The 19,256-nt window shown below is 31.6% G+C and overlaps 1 protein-coding gene across 1 annotated transcript; it reads left to right on the top strand.

Moving 5' to 3' along the window:
• The first annotated feature begins 8,978 nt into the window (after nt 1-8,978).
• LOC123903223 (CAAX prenyl protease 2) lies at nt 8,979-18,631 on the top strand. The gene is made up of 8 exons (XM_045953158.1): nt 8,979-9,277; nt 10,253-10,312; nt 10,506-10,718; nt 10,968-11,079; nt 13,203-13,274; nt 13,457-13,519; nt 14,494-14,571; nt 17,836-18,631. The coding sequence occupies exons 1-8, from the start codon at nt 9,017-9,019 to the stop codon at nt 17,985-17,987; spliced, it is 1,011 nt and encodes a 336-aa protein (XP_045809114.1). The 5' UTR covers nt 8,979-9,016; the 3' UTR covers nt 17,988-18,631.
• Nucleotides 18,632-19,256: the final 625 nt, after the last annotated feature.

Raw genomic sequence — 19,256 nt, 5'->3', positions numbered from 1 at the left:
GTAATCTCCACTTCTTTTTATCTTATTTAACTAGCAGGACACCCATGCGTCCGCACGGGATTCGCGGCGTTGCCGCTCCTCACTTGGTAACATGAAATAGTAATTTATTGGGAAGTAAATTAAAAGATAAAAAAAAATTAGAAAGGATATAATATTTGATAAAAAAATAGAAAAAGGACAATGGTAAAACCATCACAAAAAACCCTTAGGTATCTGTATTAATATATGAATATAAATCTTGTTAAAAAAAAATATGAATATAAATATAAATAACATAGAAATTAAGAAAAAATAGGCTACCTTATTAATATATTAGTAAAAACATAGGTCTTGTAAAAATCACAAAAAAACTTATGTCCATGTATTTAATATATGAGTATAAATATAGTCCCGTAAAAATTATTAGAAAATAATCCCAAAAAAAAAAAAATTATTAGAAAATAGGCAACCTTATTAATATGTTAGTAAAAATATAGGTCTCACAAAAATTATCAAAATAATAAGGTCACCGTATTAAATATTAAATATGAGTATAACCCGTAAATTTGTAAAAAAAAAGTAGACAAAATAAAAAAATAGGGTTCCATATTAAATATGAGTATAACCCGTAAATTTATATGAGTATAAATATAGGTTCTACATATATTATAAAAGAACGTGCAAGCTTATTAATATGAGTAAAAACATGTCCCGCAGAAATTACACAAAACATTAGGTCATTGTATTAACATATGAGTATAAATATAGGTCTCACAAAAAATAGTAAAAAACTGGAAAGTTTATTAATAAGAGTAAAAGCATATAGCCCAGCAGAAATCACACAAAAGATTAGGTCCTTGTATTAATATATATGAGTATAAATATATGTCATGTAGAAATTATGAAAGAGAAATTAGTGAATATTGGCTTTACTCTTCTCTTCCACTTGCTCGACGAAATTCAAATTGACAACGTGAATTTTATTAAAACTGAAATTAGTGATACGGAACAAATTAGTCATGTTTTAATCGGTAACACTAAAAATAGTTTCTATGGTTGTACAAAAAAAAAATAGTTTCTATGGAACAGTTTCTAAGTTTTGTCCTTAGATATATTTATTTGAATAAAAAATTAACTTAATCGAATATTGGCTTGAAGTCTATAAATCAAGTTGATATTAAAAAAATATTTAAAAAAAATAAATAAAAAGAACTCAAAATATAGTGATAATAAAAATAATACTCCCTCCGTTCATTTTTACTTGTCGTTTTAGAAAAATAAATTTGTTTCAAATTACTTGTCGTTTTGATAATTTAAGGTTATATTTTATCTATTATACCCTCATGTAAATTCCAAATATTTAGGAGTAGTTTTTGAAACCGTAAAAGATTTAATATATATTTAGAATTTTTTTTTTGGTACATAACATATTAATTTATTTTTTTTGGTACATAATATATTAAATTTATTGGAAAGAGAAAAAGTGTGTTAAAAAAATTATTGGTGAATTAAAATAAGGGTATAATAGGAAGATAAGGTTAAAAAATAGACTTTCTTAATTTATTGTTATTTTTTCTTTCTAAAACGACAAGTAAAAAGGAATGGAGGGAGTAATATTCAGTACAAAGATAGATATATATAAATAGTTTACAAATTAACTACTAAACATTATGGAAAACTTCTTTATAAATCACATTTTCAGTTTTTGTCTGTATCTTCCACTTTTTCATCGGTTATCAATATTTTCAAGTCTTTCCTTAAAGTCATTCTTGACAATTGCAACATATAATTGTTCGTGGGAGAAAATTGACTATGGAAGATATACACCAAATTTAAAGGTAACGCAATGTGAATTCGCTGCATCATAAATATAAATAATGAGTTTAAATAGTCTAAGCTTAACACAATTAAAAAAAAGAATATATTTCAATTTTGAATTGGAAATTATATGTACAACACATAAAAATTAAGAATGTTTAAAACTTTTCTTAGTTGTAGTCATTGTCATAGTTGATAGAAAAATATTGCTTGATTAGTAGTAAAGTAGTGAGCAGTGTGAAAAAGAATGTACAGAGTAATGTTCTTTTTATAGTAGATTGTATAGGATATATCGATGCCCAGTTAATAATTAATTTTTATTTAATAAAAAAATTGAATTTGTATAAAGTAAGGTAATTTGAATTTGAGTTACATACAAAAAATTAGATTTTTAGATAAAAAGAAAAAAATTGTGGGAGAAGTAGCAAATAAAGTGGAGTTTTGTGGTTACAATTCAGCATTTAACTCATATTGATTATATGTTGGTTCCAAAAATATAACAAATTAATTCATATGGCTTAGTGGTTAATGTAATAAGAAGTTTAACTAAAGGATTAAGGGTTTGAATCCTGTTGATAAATTTTTTAGCATTTTTCTACTAACTTTTTTTTAATAAAGATACAAAATAACTCTGAATTAATTACGTGTCAAAAAATGAAAAAGGGGCAAATTGGAAATATGTATCTTCTTTTCATATTTAGTAGATTTAAATTTCCCTCATGCACTCATTTTCTTTAAGTCATGCAAAAATTGTGTCTTTTGCTTCACTTCTTTGTCCATGTGGACATTTATAGAGAGCAATGAAGCCTTCGCATGGATTTGATTTGAAAGTTTGTAAATAATATTTTTTTTATTTAGTTTTCTATTTTTTCATCTTCTACATAAAATAAAGTAAAATGTGTAAGTCACCAAAAAAAAAAAAAGTAAAATGTGTAAGTAACTAAATAATAATATTAACACATAACACATTAAACTACATCTATAATTTCAATATAAATTATATAATTCAATGATTTATCCACCACCAAACCATACCATAATTCATATTTAACATATGAGACTTTATGCAAAATTCTAAAGAAATATAAATAAATAAATAAAATTATGGTAGCTCTTCATCCCCTAAATTGATCATAATGACCCCCTCCCCTCTCCCCTGTATTTACCCGGGAGGTATCTCCAAGTAGTATAAATCTTACTAGATTTTTTTTTTATTGGTGCAAATTTTACTAGAAGATATTTCCTTATAGTGTAAATCTTATCAATAAATATTGATATGTCGAAGCGAATGCAATAAGGGAACAAGTTGATAATCCAAGCATATACAAAGAAGTGATAAATGTTGATTTCATGATTGATATGTCTATGAAATTTTGAAACATTTGTTTGCAACTCATGAGACTCAACTTTTTATTATTCTCTTCTGAACTCAAATTTTGAAGATAAATCTGCAGCGGAACAAAATTCAAAATCATGAAGAGGGACAACGTAAATGAATCCAAGTTGAATTAAAAGTGGTAAATAATCACGGCCAAAACTTGGTTCATCAATGTATGATTTTCTTGTTGCATAGGTGAAAAAGAGATAATTTGTGGAATCTGAACTAGAATTTTTTGGAACAATGCTTCAAAGTAAAGCATGAGGAAAAAATAAGGAATAGAAGTGAGAAAAGTGAAAATTATGAAGTTGATGTTTTTGAAATAGATGGTTAGAGATTCTTTAAGGATGTCCAAGACATCCTTATGCTGAACTTGTTTGGTTTCACTCTCCACTGTGGTATCTTAAAGTAAACTAATTGAATTTGAGAAGCTCAATGCATATTAACATTAATTTCAAATAAGAGATTTTATTTATATCTTGATTCTTCTTCCTTTGAGGAAACACACCATTTGGACTTTCTTTGACTTTACACTTTGTTTTTGACTGTCTATATTATTATTTAGGCTAAATTGTAGTTTTGGCCCCCCACGTTTCATAATTGTGCGATTTTGGCCCCCCACATTTCAAATGTGCGATTTTGGCCCCCCACGTTTCATAATTGTGCGATTTTGGCCCCCCACTTTTCAAATGTGCGATTTTGGCCCCCAACGTTTCATAATTGTGCGATTTTGGCCCCCCACGTTGACTATTTTGACCAAAAAATTGATGACATGGAATATTTTTTACACGTGTCTTAATTGTATTGGCCAACCAAAATTTATTAATTATTTTTTTTTAAAAAAAAAGGATAGGTTTCAAGAATTGATTATGCTATATTGGTTTCACGTGACCTATCCTTTTTTTTTTTAAAAAAAAAATAATAAATTTTGGTTGACCAATACAATTAAGACACGTGTAATAAATATTCCATGTCATCAATTTTTTGGTCAAAATAGTCAACGGGGACCAAGAAATGCAAAAGGGGGTAAACGTGGGGACCAAAATCGCACATTTGAAATGTGGGGGGCCAAAATCGCACAATTATGAAATTTGGGGGGCCAAAATCGCACGTTTGAAACGTGGGGGGCCAAAATCGCACAATTATGAAACGTGGGGGGCCAAAACTGCAATTTAGCCTATTATTTATTTTGTGGGAGCTCTTGTTTATCTTATGACATGAAAACATATAGTTTTTAATTAAAAGTAGCTCTTTTGATGGCATGAAATAATAGTGTTCACTCGTTTTGTTGTTAAAAAACAGTAGTTGTTTGTGGTAACTCGACAGTAGCTACCGTCCACGGTGTCCCAAGACTCTATCCAAATAAAATGGATCTGGATTCCATGCAGTCGATTTTTTTTGTGAAGTCATGCAATTGTGTTATTTATAGTCGTTTAATTAAGATCAGACAATCATAATATAAAAACTGTATTTATTTACTACATTTCTTTAATCTGTCTGATCGTGATCGGACGACTATAAAATGTTTGTACTGAAAAGTCGACTGTACCAAATAAAATCCTTTGAACGATACTTTCTGACATTGTAATATAGGAAATTACTTTTTAGTAAAATCTACAAAAGGTAAGTGTATTTCAGGTGTATAAAATATATTTAAGAGAAAAATCACCCAAACTTTATCATCGCAAATTGTAAGCATTCTCATCTCTTTATTAGTGTGTAAATGTGAGGTTGGGTGAAATGTCTCTATAGTATCTAGTGTGATTTATAGGTGATTGTTAGAGAATACAAATCGTAAAAGTCCCAAGTGCTTAAGAATTAGGTGCAGGAGTTGAGAAAATTTCTCAAGCATCTTAGTGGAAATCTCACAGTTGTGAGATTGGACTATCCCACATTGTGTGAACCGGTATAAATATATTGTGTTGAATTCTCTATCCCTACTATTTACTTTATGCATTGAATGTTTGAATTCACACACATATCATATTCACTTGATTAATTCTCCATTATTCTAAACCCACTTGGTTGGTCTAGTGGTGTTGGTTTGGATCCAGTGGCGGAACCAAGATTTTTTTTTTGGGGGGCCACTAAAAACTACAGTATATAAATTAAATACGAAAATTATATTGTATACAAAAAATTGATTATCAATAAATCAAGTTTCATATTTTAAAATAGGAAAAAATGCACCCACCTCCCCTGAAGTCTATCTAAATCTAACAAACACCCCATCTAGTTTTAAAATAGACACTAACCTCCCTTAAATTATTATAATTAAATATGTAAATACCTCCCTTCTCTCTTTAACACCGTTATCTTTCCGTTAAAATTAAAATAAAACATTGTTCGCTTCAAAACAGTTACCAAGTTGTTTTTGTAGCTTCCAAAAATTCCACTTTAATTTGGAATCGAATACATGATTGGATGGCACATTTGATGAATCTCGATTTTTAGCCTCTTAGGCAACGTAGTTAGCATTCAACAAAAACTTAATTGTATTTTCACTCCAAAAGTTTCATCTTTTTTAAGGTTTCCCACAATTTAATCACTTTTGTATCTCTATTATGCAAGAAAGTGTTAGATAGATGAAAAGTTTATCGTTATTTTAAATACTTAATTGTATAATTAGCTGCATAAATTAGTACCTAGTTAGATAACCTGTTAGTTAGACCCAGTTGTTTTCTTTCTTTCTTCCGTACTATATATATAGAATTCTTGATCCATTGAGAGGTTTGAATTTCCTTTTCTACAAACTTACGGAAACATCATCAACAACGACAAGGGTGTTTGGAAAAGGAATGTGAAATTAGTATTGACATTGATTTCATAATTTGGAATGGAGGAATACTTGTGGTGGCCTTGGGGAGGTGGATGTGATAGATTTATTCTCTTTAGCTTTAATAGAGAAAGATTTTGTGTACAACTTGTTTGGCGCAAACAAAATGGCGCAAAAAAAAAATTTAAAGAAAGAAGACGGAAGTTGGATGAAGTAAACGGCAAAGGATGTTTGTGTTTAATTGTAAAATAGAGGGGGTGTTTGTTATATTTAGGTAGACTTCAGGGGAGGTGAGTATATTTTTCCCTTTAAAATAATACTTTATGTGTCAAGTGACTGGAAATAATCAATTATTAACTTTAAGAGTAAACGGTCACTTTCGTCCCTGAAAGTGGTACTCGCTGTCATATAAGTCCCTGAATTAATGAAAACTGCAGAAAGCTCCCTGAATGTTAGTTTCATTGGTCAATTTAGTCCAAAGCGTTAAATGTATGTTAACTTGTGATGATGTGTCCTATAATTTGCTGACATGACATTCTGACTAGACTGTTTTGATGATTTGTTGGATTTATTTAAGTCAATTTGGCTTTTATTTTAATTAACATTAATTTAAAAAAGAAAAATATGATTAAATATAGCAAATTAAAATAAATTCATACTCAAAACTCAACTCTTTCACCTTCAAACTTTCTTTGTAGAAAAAAAATAAACCTTCAAATGTGAAAGGGAAATCATTCATCCAAATCTAAAATACTAAAATCTACAAACCTTCAAAAAACAAAAATCTACCAACACAAAATTCCTAAAAAATCTTAACAAGTCAAAAACAACATAGAAACAAAAACCATCTTCAAACCCTTTTCACCTTCAAACTCAACCTTTCCTTTCATCATTACTATCCATATTCATCTCACCTTCTAACCCAATCTTCAACCCTTCTCACCTTCTAACCAACCTTCAAATTCAGAAACAAGAAACAATATAAAAATATCATCGCAGATTCAACCCAACAGTTTCCATTTCTATTTCGTTTATGGGTTTATGTCATATCCATGGCTTCTACCCATTTTTCAAAGTCAATCCACTTGACTCAGTTAAGAATCTCCCTTTTAAGCAACAAATAGAAAATCTATGAAATTGAATACAACTCAAAACTCAATCGAATAACAATAACCTACAGACCGTTCGTTTAGCAAAGCATAATCATAATCCATGATTTTTCAAGCAAGTTCAGTTCTAGATTAGTAAGGTTCATGTGATTTGTTCTAGATCTAGATCTAGTAATCCATGATGCATTGATGCTTGATGGAGGGTTGAGAGGAGGAAGAAGATTTGGGTTTTTAGATTTGGATTCCTTTGCTGTTGAATATTAATGATAAATAAATTATGAGTTTGATTTTTGTTGGGTATGAATTTTCTTTAATATATTGTGATTTATTTTGTTTTTGTTTTCAAAATTAATATTAATTAAATTAAAAGCTAGGTAGACATTAAAAAATCCAGCAAATTATATAAATATCCTAGTCATAATGCCATATCATTGCATTTAACAGATATTTAATGTTTTGGACTAAATTGACTGACAGAATTAACATTCAAGGAGGTTTCTGCAGTTTTCGTTAATTCAGGGACTTATATGACAGCGAGTGCCACTTTCAGGGACGAAAGTGGCTGTTTACTCTTAACTTTAAACTAATACTCGCACAAATTTCTTTTTGACAATATCATATGTTTTATTATTATATTACACATATAGTAAAAAGAAAATTCATGTTAGTATAAAAAAAATCCATGTTTTTAATTGAAAATAGTTGTATTTTTTTAGTAAAAAATAAATAAAAATTGTGCATTTTTTGCATTGATATATCTATACCTATATATAAAAAGGATACAAAAAAATTTGGTGTGGACTTTTCATAATATCAACAATACTCTTAACTTTTTTTTTTAGCAGCAAAAATATATTATTTTTTACATTAGGCCGCTGAAAAAGCCTCCACCAACAATTTAACAAGGGACCTCTTGGAAGGAGAGACTTGCATTTAACCACTGGGCCGGTGTGAATAACTAGTTCAATGCCTCCAAACTAAATATATAAACTATATTTGTAATTTTTTAAAAATATCAAGGGTATACTAGTAATTTATTATTTTTCCGGGGTGTGTGGCCTGTTTGTGGTCCTTGAAGTATGCTCCTTTCAAGGTCTCAGGTTCGATTCCCCTGGTGCCAATTTCGGTGGGCTAAGTCCATACAGAGCAAAAAAAAAAAACTCTAGCTTTAAATGGAACCCACAAGTGGGGGTGAGATTGGTCCCATTGGATTAGTCGGTCCTAGAACCGAATACCAAATTTTCAAAAAAATAATATAATATCTCCATTACTCAATAAAGTTCATAATGTTTTAAACTTAACCAAATCATTCTATTTTTCAAGAATTAACTTGAAATCTTTACCTCAAAGGAAACCAATTTTTAAAAGGTCGCAATTCAAACCATCTTTAACTTGTTGTATTGTTACCTTTCCAGTTAACTTCTATTACTTTGTTACACTATGACTGTTAACGTTGACTTCTACCATGGTGGGTGTTTTGATGAAAAAGACACATATGTTGGAAGAGATTAACCGGAAGGGTATCAATGCAACAAATTTTTGTAACGAATGATAACTACTTACAGGGTAACAGTGCAACAAGTTAAAAATTTAGTGAACTAAAAAAAATTAAAAAAATGAACTAATTAAACAAAAATGATAATGACACTTTAACCCTCGTCTGGATTTTAGGAATAACCTCGGTCGAGGAATTGAATTTGATGCAATTACTGCTATCAGACGTCAGCCGTTCGATTCAGATCAACAATTGATATCGTTTAACTGTTTTATAATGATGTACTAGTATAATTTAAACCGAGAATCTTAAATCAACGGTCGTCACGTGTATATACTGGTTAAATCCACGGTCGTGATTGAATACAGCTTAAATCCACAAACAAGCGGTACTTTATTTGACCGAACGAATCATGACTTCCTCTTTAGTATGGTCGGAAGTCTCTCTACTCTGAGTTATATATGTCCATTCCTCCTCCTCTAGGGTTGCAGCATCCCCAACAAGCTTTCTCAATGGATCTCCAAAACGACGGCGTTTCAAAACCCATTTCCGTCATCACTTGCATTTCGTTGGCATTGCTCTACGTCGTCACCTTATACGCTCCCACCTTCCTCCTTCGTCTCCCTCCTCCTTCTTCTTTCACCAATTTCATGATCCGACGCTTCCTATGCGCCCTCATTTCAACCACTCTCTCCCTCTTCATCACTCCTTTCATCCTCCCCGTATGTACGCTTCCCTCTCTTTCATTTCAACTCATTAATCACTTCTTATACCCTACTTAAATTTATTGATTACCGTTTCTAATTTTATGCTCAAATCTTTGTATATTACTACCTCCGTCCTTAATTATAAGTCTCTGTTTGACAAATTGTTTTTGACCGTATTTTTTTTTTAATAATTTATAAATGTAAATATTAGCATATAAGATGTTGTTCAATTTGTTTTGATTTGATGTGATGAGTATTTTCAAAATATTAGATTTTTATAATTTTTACTAATAGACAATTAAATATATTAGCGATCAAAATTGTGCATTAGCCTACATGCAGTGGTCAAACAAAGTCTTATAATTAGTATTGTGAATGTTTGTAATTTGTATCGTATGAAATTGTACTTAATTAATCCTCTCCAAATAATGTGTGTTTCTGTTATATATGTAAAATTTTATGTATTTATCGCTTAGGTGAAGTTGCTTAGGTCAATTTTATGTATTTATCGCTTTTATGCTAGTTATTTACTTTTCATCCGGATAATTAATGACTTTTTAGGTCTTAAGAGTCAAGACTAGGGGTTTGTTTCGATTGACTTATTTCAGCTTATCCACCGTCATAAGTTTTGTGAGACTGTTTGGGATAACTTATGAAAACAGCTTATGACAATTTTCACAAATTCTTTTCAACTTATTTTCAAAGTTTTCCAATATAGCTTATGAAAATAGCTCGCCACATATATAAAAACAGTTTATCTTTTGCCATAAGAATAACTTATGTAAGATTATACATAAGCGTGCTTATCATGATTAGCGCTTGTGCTATAAGCTGCAAATAAGCTATTTATCCAAACAGAAATCTTTTATGAATGAAACTTTAGGTATTAATTTTCATTTTTTTCCTTTGACTTAATTTACTCTTATGGCATCTATACGGTGTTAATTATCAGTGTTATAATCCACCGTGTTAATTTACTATGTGGTACAGGCGCAAACTAGGGACTTGACATACATTTTGGGTGTTTATGGCATCCGAGTTGATCGCATGGTGAGTATCACTATCACTATTATGACATTCAAAGGTTCAAGTGAGGGATAGTGTAGAAGTGAATTCTGTTTTGTCTAGTGTGGACTGGTGATGTCAAAATTTTGCTCTTTCTGTGGTATGCAGATTGGGAAAACAGCGTCACTCGTTCGTTCCTAAATTTCCTTGCTGAAATACTGTTTTCTGTATGAAACAGTGGCAGGCTTTGGTCCTTCCTCTTTCCTTGACCTCTCTATTGTATGCTGGCTCATTGCTCCTCAAGTCTCTTCAGTTGTTTGATTTTTGGAGGCAACATGGAATTTTTGGTGGCGGGCTTTCCTTTAATTCCTTCAAATGTGCCGCGACGAGCGTTATTGATTGGTTGTCTGAAATTTCATTGAATATTATGACTTGGCGAAACTATATTGTGGTTAGTACCCTTATCAACATTGTGCATTTGTGTTTGTTGTGAAGCTTTTTTCACCTACATGCCGCTAAGCTTTTACATTAATTTTGAATGGGACTTATAGTGAGAGTTGAAATTACAGAAGTAAATAATATTTCCTGACTTGTGAATAACTGAATGCACGTGCAACTTAGATGGTGTGAGATTTATGGGTTCATTTTTGTATCTCACATGCAACTTGGTAATCTTTTGTTCTGATATACTGAACAACAGGGACCCCTTACTGAGGAGCTGGTATTTAGGGCTTGTATGATACCTATACTTCTCTGTGGAGGGTTTAAACCATACAACACCATGATTCTATGCCCCATTTTCTTCAGCTTAGGTAAGTTTGTTAATGTAAAATCTAGAAATTGTATCTGGTTGGTAAGGTTATAGAGTAGAATTTTCTGTTATTGTTTATACATGAGAATCTTTTGGGCTTTAGCATTAATAATAGTTAAAAAATGTTCAAGACAATTCATCAAAATCCATTATAGTACTGTTACGGATATGAACACTGGCATAAAGAATTATTAGTGATAACGTGTCAATAAACTGTTGTAACTTGTAATACCAGTACATTCATTTATATCAGTGTGTGGATTCAATTAATCCAAGACTAAATCTTGTTGTAGTTATTTTGTTCAATAACTCTTCACAAATATTTTAACTATTTAGGAGATATTTACTTATATTTTAGAAAGTATATTATACGTTACATTAAATTAAAGCTATTTGGTGAATTAAATAGTTTGTCAAGTTTTGTGAAAATTTATGGACTTGATCTACTTTCTTTTTTCTGGCTATTGCCCAACAAATACTCAAATAAACACAGACATAGGGAGGGGGAAGTGTGGAGACCTGGGATCATATCCGGGCACCCACATAAAATGTCGTCACAACCAAAAACCACTAGGTTGTAACAACGGGGACAAACTTGATCTACTCGATTACAACTTTTAATCTGATAGTTGTATTAATTCAATTTAAAACTATTGCTGTTCGTGGGTCCTCATTATGTGCATGTTTAGTGTGTGTGTAAGAGATTCATTTGGTACCTTTAATCTGTATGAATGTGTATCTTATGCAATTAGTGACCAGCACTTTATCTGTCTCATTTAATTAAAAACTAAAATATATACCTTTGTTACTCTTCATCTGTCCATTTGGAAAGAAAAAGACTTTTCCTATTTATCTACCTATTTAGAAGTAGAAGATAACATTTTTCTCAATTATGTTCACCCAATAATTCTCAATTAATGAATTACTGCACTATATCAAAGTCTAAAAGTTAAGAAGTTATAATAGGCAACAAAAACATGAACTTGAACTGCATATTCTGCCATGTAACTATGAGCATATATAAAAAGAAACAGAGGTAGTATGTTCTCAAACATAACTGGCTGCATTTATGTGTTAATCAAGCTGGGCACATGAATAAAGATTTAAGATAAGGAAATTGTTACCCTCACAAAAAAGGAAGGACATCATCAATGAAACCTCCACACACACACACACACACACACACACAGCAATACCACTTTCAACCGTGTTGTTTCATGATGTAAGCATATAGTAACAGTTTGGAAGTTCTGTACTTCTATGAAATTATTGCGTATTTTGCGTAGCACTTATGGGAGTTAAAAAAGTCTTGACTGCAAACTAAAATCACTTCTATATTTAATAAGAGTAATGATATATTGACATCAAAATTTTGACAACAAATTGACTACTTATGTACCAGTAATAAAATATATTATTATTTTCTTACTTTATTTTTTGTTTCTTATGAGTTTCTATTTTCTTTTTATGAAAAAAGAAAACTCAACTTCTCTCTCCTTGTAACTCTGGTACATTGACGTGCTGCATTCCGGCGAGTTTGTGTGATTTTGGTGGCTTGGAGGAGTTTTTTTATAATTTATAATTTGTTCACCGGTGAGCTTCCGATGAGGAGTTCGACGCCTATGCGTCTCAGTTTTCCGGTGAGGTTCCGGCCGGGATTTGGGGTCTTTTCCAAGTTTATCTGCTCGAACATGCTCATAAATCGTTTTCTGGTTTCATTTCGGAGACCATTGCCGGAGTAGAGTACCTTTCGATGTTGATTTTGTTGAAGAACAACTTCTCTGGAACTGTTCCGGACGAGGTTAGATGGTTTGAAAATCATGTGAAGATTTTTGCCGATGATATCATGTTCATTGTCTCACTTCTTGATAGTTTTAATGAATCTTGGCCAGCTTAGGATTCTTGATTTTCACAGCAGCTTTGGGGAATCACCAAAGGGAAAGTTGGAAAAAAGAATTATAGAAAGAAAACAAAACTGAATTGGTTGTCAATATATCATTACTCATTTAATAAACTTCCATTTTGCTGTAGACTACAGAATATAATGCACTAATATGATTGTCCTTTACAAATGCAATATATGCAAGGCTTAACGAGAAGTTTTACTGCATGATTGGTTTGCAGCTCATTTAAATCATTTCATGGAGATATACACCAAACATAACTACAGTATAAAGAAGGCTGCTATGGTTATAGGTATTCTCAATGTTTACATTAATATTATTGTTTATGAAGTTCCTTGGTTATGTTTTATCAAAGTCTTTCTGGTAAGGTCGCTTGCTATATTAGTGAGACTGAGATATTGGGTTGTTTCATGAATTTAAACTTAAAATTTGTTGGATAATAATCTCACACAGCCAAATGAATCATATCTACAGGACTCCAGCTTGGCTACACTGGTGTCTTTGGATCATATGCTTCTTTTCTTTTCATTCGAACAGGTATGTGATGTTTGACTGATGGTTATGTTATAGGTTATGATTATGATATATATGGTTTGACTGCCATTCCATTATACGTATAAATTATGACAGAATGAGCTTCTGAAACACAAAATTAGGTACATATAGATAATGTGGCATTATAAGATAATGACTAGACAATGATGTCATATATAATTTAATGATATAATAGAAGTTGAGAGTTAAATTAACCCTGCTTCACACTTTAGAAAGAAAAGTTTAGGCAAAATTGCACTTCTAATCCTTAACTTAATTTCAGGTATCGATTTGGTCCTTTATCCTTTTATCTTGTAATTTTTGGCCCTTCATCCATGTTTGCATATGGTTTTCTAAGCTTCAAATCTATGGTTTTCTTTTTGGGCATAACATATATTTATGATTGAGAGCAGATGAAAAGAAAATCATAGATTTGAAACTTGAAATCCATATCCAAACATGGGAAAAAGAGTAAAGTATTGCGAAAAAAAGATAAAGGACTAAATTGTTACCTGAAATTAAGTTAAGGGACTAATAGAGTAATTTTACCAAATTTTTTTGTACTCTAGTACATAAGTAGAAAGAAAAGTTTATGTACGCTAGTATAAAAGACATGGAACCTTTTTGTAATTATATGTTGCTAATATATACTACCTCTGGTCCTCTTTATAAGAGACAATTCAATTTTCAAATACATCAATTATTGTCTCTTATAAAAGGAAGGACCAGAGGTAGTAAATACTTAATTACAAAGTTGTTATTTGGTGCATAAATGTTGATATGTAAGAGATAAGTATAACATGGCTGCATGCTCTTCACTCTTCATGTCGACTGTAGTTATCAGTCGGATGAGTTCTAAAAGATATTCTTTGATATTTTTGCAATTCTAATGCTGAGTCAACTTAGTTCTTTCCGAGTCAGGGAGCATGCTTCTCCTTTTTTGTCCCTTACATTTGTTTCCTGCTTGTACTTTGCAGGGCATCTTGCTGCTCCATTAGTTGCTCATGTATATTGTAACTTTATGGGCCTACCTGTATTGTATTCCCAGAGAAGTGGTATGTATGTGTATTAAGTTTCCTTTGGGTTATCCACTTCTATGATTATAATATATCTGATATTAAACTTAGTTATTAACCTTTTTTCATTCCAAGCCTTTCCTTTTGGTTTCCTGTATCTTCATTTCTTGGGTTATTCTCAACTCACTATAGCTAAAAATTGTACTGCCATTTGTTGGAATATATTTGCAACAAATCTATTCTGAGTGATTTGTAGGTTTAGAAGTTGGAATTTTAACCCAAGATCTAGGTTATGAATTTTGAAATTTTTAGAAGTAACTTAAGTTGTACTATTACAGTCCTCCATAACTCTTTGCGTTATAGACTATTTAGAAAAGTATATGAAGAAAAGAATAGACAAGTTTTCATAAAAAATATGAGTATGTGTATAAATAAATTATTAGTGACAAGTTTTTAACCATCTTAAATTGCTGTTACTTGATGGCTATGTTGTTAATCACAAATAGCAGCGTGTAGCACCGAACCCCAAAAATGCTATAGCGGATAGCGGGATTGCCGCTAATGTGAAGACTAAAAAAAATGTACAAACTACAAAGTAAAACATAAATTTTAACAAGATACATAAATACTCAAAATAGAAAAATACACAAAATTAACGGGACAATCATAATAATTATAAGGGTCATGCTAAACAGTGCTCCGGGGCACTTGTTAAGCATACCAAAAAGGAAATAAAAAATTAATATTGAAACGACAATTTTTTATACTTGAAATATTGAATGCATGCATTTCGGGACAAAAGTTTTATTTTAATATGCTTAACCATTGCCCCAGGGGCACTGTTTAACATTTTCCTACTTATAATCAACTTTAACCCACTTGGGGTTGGTCTAGTGGTGTTGGCTTGGGTCCTTGAAGTATGCTCCTCTCAAGGTCTTAGGTTCGATTCTCCCTGGTGCCAATTTCGGTGGGCTAAGTTCATATAGAGCAAAAAAAACTCTGGCTTTAAATGGGGCCCTCGCAAGTGGTCGGTGGGATTGGTCCCCTTGGATTAGTCGGTCGTAGGGCCGGATACCAAGTTTTCAAAACAAAATTATAATCAACTTTGGATTTTTTTTTTTTACCCCAACATTTATCCCTTTACCCCAACATATTTTAAAATATTCTCATTCTACCCATTTTATCATTTTTTATTTTGTCGTTTTTATCACTTTTCCGGTAAACTGTTTGGAAAATTGTACAACTCCCCCTGAAACATTGTTCCGGTAAGGTATTTTTTTTAGGTATGTTAATTTTACCGGAACACTTTGAAAAAGTGTCCCGGTTTGCAATAAAAATATGGAATTGTTGTCGTTTTTACCGGATCACTTTTTAAAAAGTGTTCCGGTTTGTATTATTTGCAGAATCAATTATAATACATACCGCAACACTTTTGAAAAGTGAAGTGTTCCAGTTGGTAGAACAAAAACGAAAAAGTGTTCCGGTATTATAATAACAGTTTTGATAATTTTAACTTGTTCTTTTATTTTTAAACAAATTTGGCTCAAACCGGCAATACAGATCAAATATCGGTAGATACTACAAATATTTTTACAACTAATGAAAAATTTGATACACCAGAAGCTGTTGTCACATGGGCTCGAGATGTTGGAATTGCCAACAAAGTCTGTATTATTATTACTAGGCCAGATAAAAAGAACGGTATAAGAGGAAGAAATGACAAGTTGATTTTGGGGTTTGATAAAGGTGGAAAATACGACTCTTCAGAAAGTTCGACGACAGCTGTATCAAAAATGTGTAACTGTCCATTCAAAATTAGAGCCACGCCTTCAACAGATGGTTCGGGATGGAAAGTTCAGGTTATCTGTGGAGTTCACAACCATGGACTACCCAACCAATATGCAGGTCATCCTCCTAAGGCGCATTTAAACGCAGATGAAAACAAACGTGTTGAAGATTTGACAAAGCGTCATGTAGCACCAAGGCATGACGCTTTGTCAAATCTTCAACACGTTTGTTTTCATATGCGGTTAAACGCGCCTTACGAGGATGACCTGCATATTGGTGAGGTAGTCTGTGGTTGTGAACTCCACAGATAACCTGAACTTTCCATCCTGAACCATCTGTTGAAGGTGTGGCTCTAATTTTGAATGGACAGTTACACTTTTTTGATGCAGTTGTCGTCAAACTTTCTGAAGAGTCATTTTCCACCTTCATCACAACCCAAAATCAACTTGTCATTTCTTCCTCTTATTCCGTTCTTTTTATCTGAACTAGTAATAATAATACTGACTTTGTTGGCAATTCCAACATCTCGAGCCCATGTGACAACAGCTTCTGGTGTATCAAATTTTTCATTAGTTGTAAAAACATTTGTAGTATCTACCGATATTTGACCTGTATCGCCGGTTTGAGCCATATCTGTTTAAAAATAAAAGAACAAAATAAAATTAACAAAACTGTTATTAGAATACCGGAACACTTTTTCGTTTTTGTTCAACATACCGGAACACTTCACTTTTCAAAAGTGTTCCGGTATGTATTATATTTGGTTCTGCAGATAATACAAACCGGAACACTTTTTAAAGATAAGGTAGAATGAGAATATGTTGGGGTAAAGGGATAAATGTTGGGGTATAAATTTTTTTTCTTCTCAACTCTGTCATTTCCCATCAAATTATGTTCTAAATGTAATCAAAATGACATAGTATTCAACCCATAAAAATGACAATCAAATTATAAAAGTAACCAAAATCATGCTTCCGCGTGTGCCTAATCTTCACTATTCAGTTCTACAACATCAATATTATCTTGTTCATCACTTGATTGCTATAGCGGAATTTCCCCAATTCCCGGCCGCTACAACAGCCATTGCTGAAGGTGGCTCGTGGGGAGACAGCCTTGCGCTGAACCCTACCACCGCTATGCTATTCCGCTATAGCGCGTTATTGACAACATAGCTTTATAGTACTGAATTTTGTGAGGGATCAGTTAAGCTGTATGCAAATAAGAAAGTACCTCATGATTAGAGTAACCAAGACATTTCACTTACAAATAACAAGATTAACAGTTTGGTATGCATGTGGCATCACATCCCATGGTTGATTGTACTTTTACACTAATTGTGAATCAAAGATAATCATTTTATGGTTTGAATGAAATCATGTTTATTTAAAGTTTAACCATGGATTTCTCTAGCAAGAAGATTGAATTGTAGTGTTTGATTCCTTCAAGGTCTTCCTCTATTCATTATGATTATCTCTGTCATTTTGGACTTAAAATAGCTTGTTTGTGTTGTTTCAGGGATTGTGAGTATAGCGTCCATTATTGGATTTCTGGGTTTCTTATGGCTTCTTTTCCCAATGACGGGCCCAGAGTTGTATAATGATAGAATAGACAATTGCAGTTGTTGGCAAGGCTACTGCTCATGGAGCGAAAGAATACGAAAGTCCTAGATGTAAATCTTCGTTTTCATTCTGTAAGTTAAGTTATGCCACCATTGTCAAATTACCATGTGAAATAATTACTCAATTTATGTTTTAGGTAAGAATTTCTGAGTTAAACTTTATCAGTAGGCTTTGGTATGGCGTAGTGACAAGATTAGTTTTTAATTGTCATATGTCTTCTCTAATCGCAAAAAATTACAACTAACAAGAGTTTTCGTCTTTTTTTTATTATAGAAAAACAAGTTCACAGAAAAATATGTTGTTGTAGTGTTGATGAATTTTTATATTGATTTAGGCTTTGCATTTGCAGATCTCAACCAAAAAAATCTCTATTCTCACTTTTTATTTCTCTTTCTCTCTTATTGAACATGAACAATGACTATGTTTAGCTTGGTGGTGAGGTGAGTATGATTAGTTTGGCCAAATCAATATAAATTAGATATTGTGTTACTATTTTTTAGAAGATTTTGGATTCTTTCTTTGGTGCTGTTGTGAATCTGAATGGTTTGATATTGACTATGTTTTGCCAAATACATGAGCTGTTTGATTAAGATCGGATTAATTAGATTGTGTAGTTGTAATATTGTATGAATGTTGGATAGTTTTGACCGCATGGAATCCAACTTTATGATGCGAGAGGGTAAACTGATTGTTTATGCAAAGATTATATAACTAACATCCAGTAGATTTCTTGTTTCTTTTTTTTGGTCTTATCAAGTAGATTTCTTTATTTGAGAAAATCCAGTAGATTAGGTAAAATAATGTTATCAAATATTATAACAAAACAGTTACTACGAGAGTTTATAATTTGTATTCTAAATCTCATTCAATATAAGTGTCTATTCATAACTTCATCTTGTGGAAAAAAGTACTATATCACAAATTGAAATTAAGTATAAAGGGTACTTGACTCACAAAAATTCCAAGAACTAAAAAACACCCAAATCTAAAGGATAAAATTACCTAGTGGTACAATCTAGGAGATTTTTTTTTTGCGCCCCTTGTGTTTTCTTGTGTGCCATGCTAATTTTCTTTCATTTTTATAAATAGACACTTATGTAACGAAATGATAAAAATAAATTTTTTGACACCTCATGTAGTTTTCTACTTAAGTAGTGAGCTTGTAAAATCTTGAAATTCGCGTTAGTTAATTTCATCCCTCAAGTTGCACATCGACAATTAGAGTTAAATTGGAGTCTTATTGGTTGATGAAAAATATCATGTGACTTGTATGCTTATTCAATACGATGATCTTTAATAACCACTCGATACAATTGT

This window comes from Trifolium pratense, linkage group LG1 (assembly GCF_020283565.1).
Source record: "Trifolium pratense cultivar HEN17-A07 linkage group LG1, ARS_RC_1.1, whole genome shotgun sequence".
NCBI lineage: Eukaryota > Viridiplantae > Streptophyta > Magnoliopsida > Fabales > Fabaceae > Trifolium > Trifolium pratense.
The sequence above is the reverse complement of the archived record's forward strand: the minus strand, read 5'-3'. Positions and strand labels throughout refer to the sequence as shown.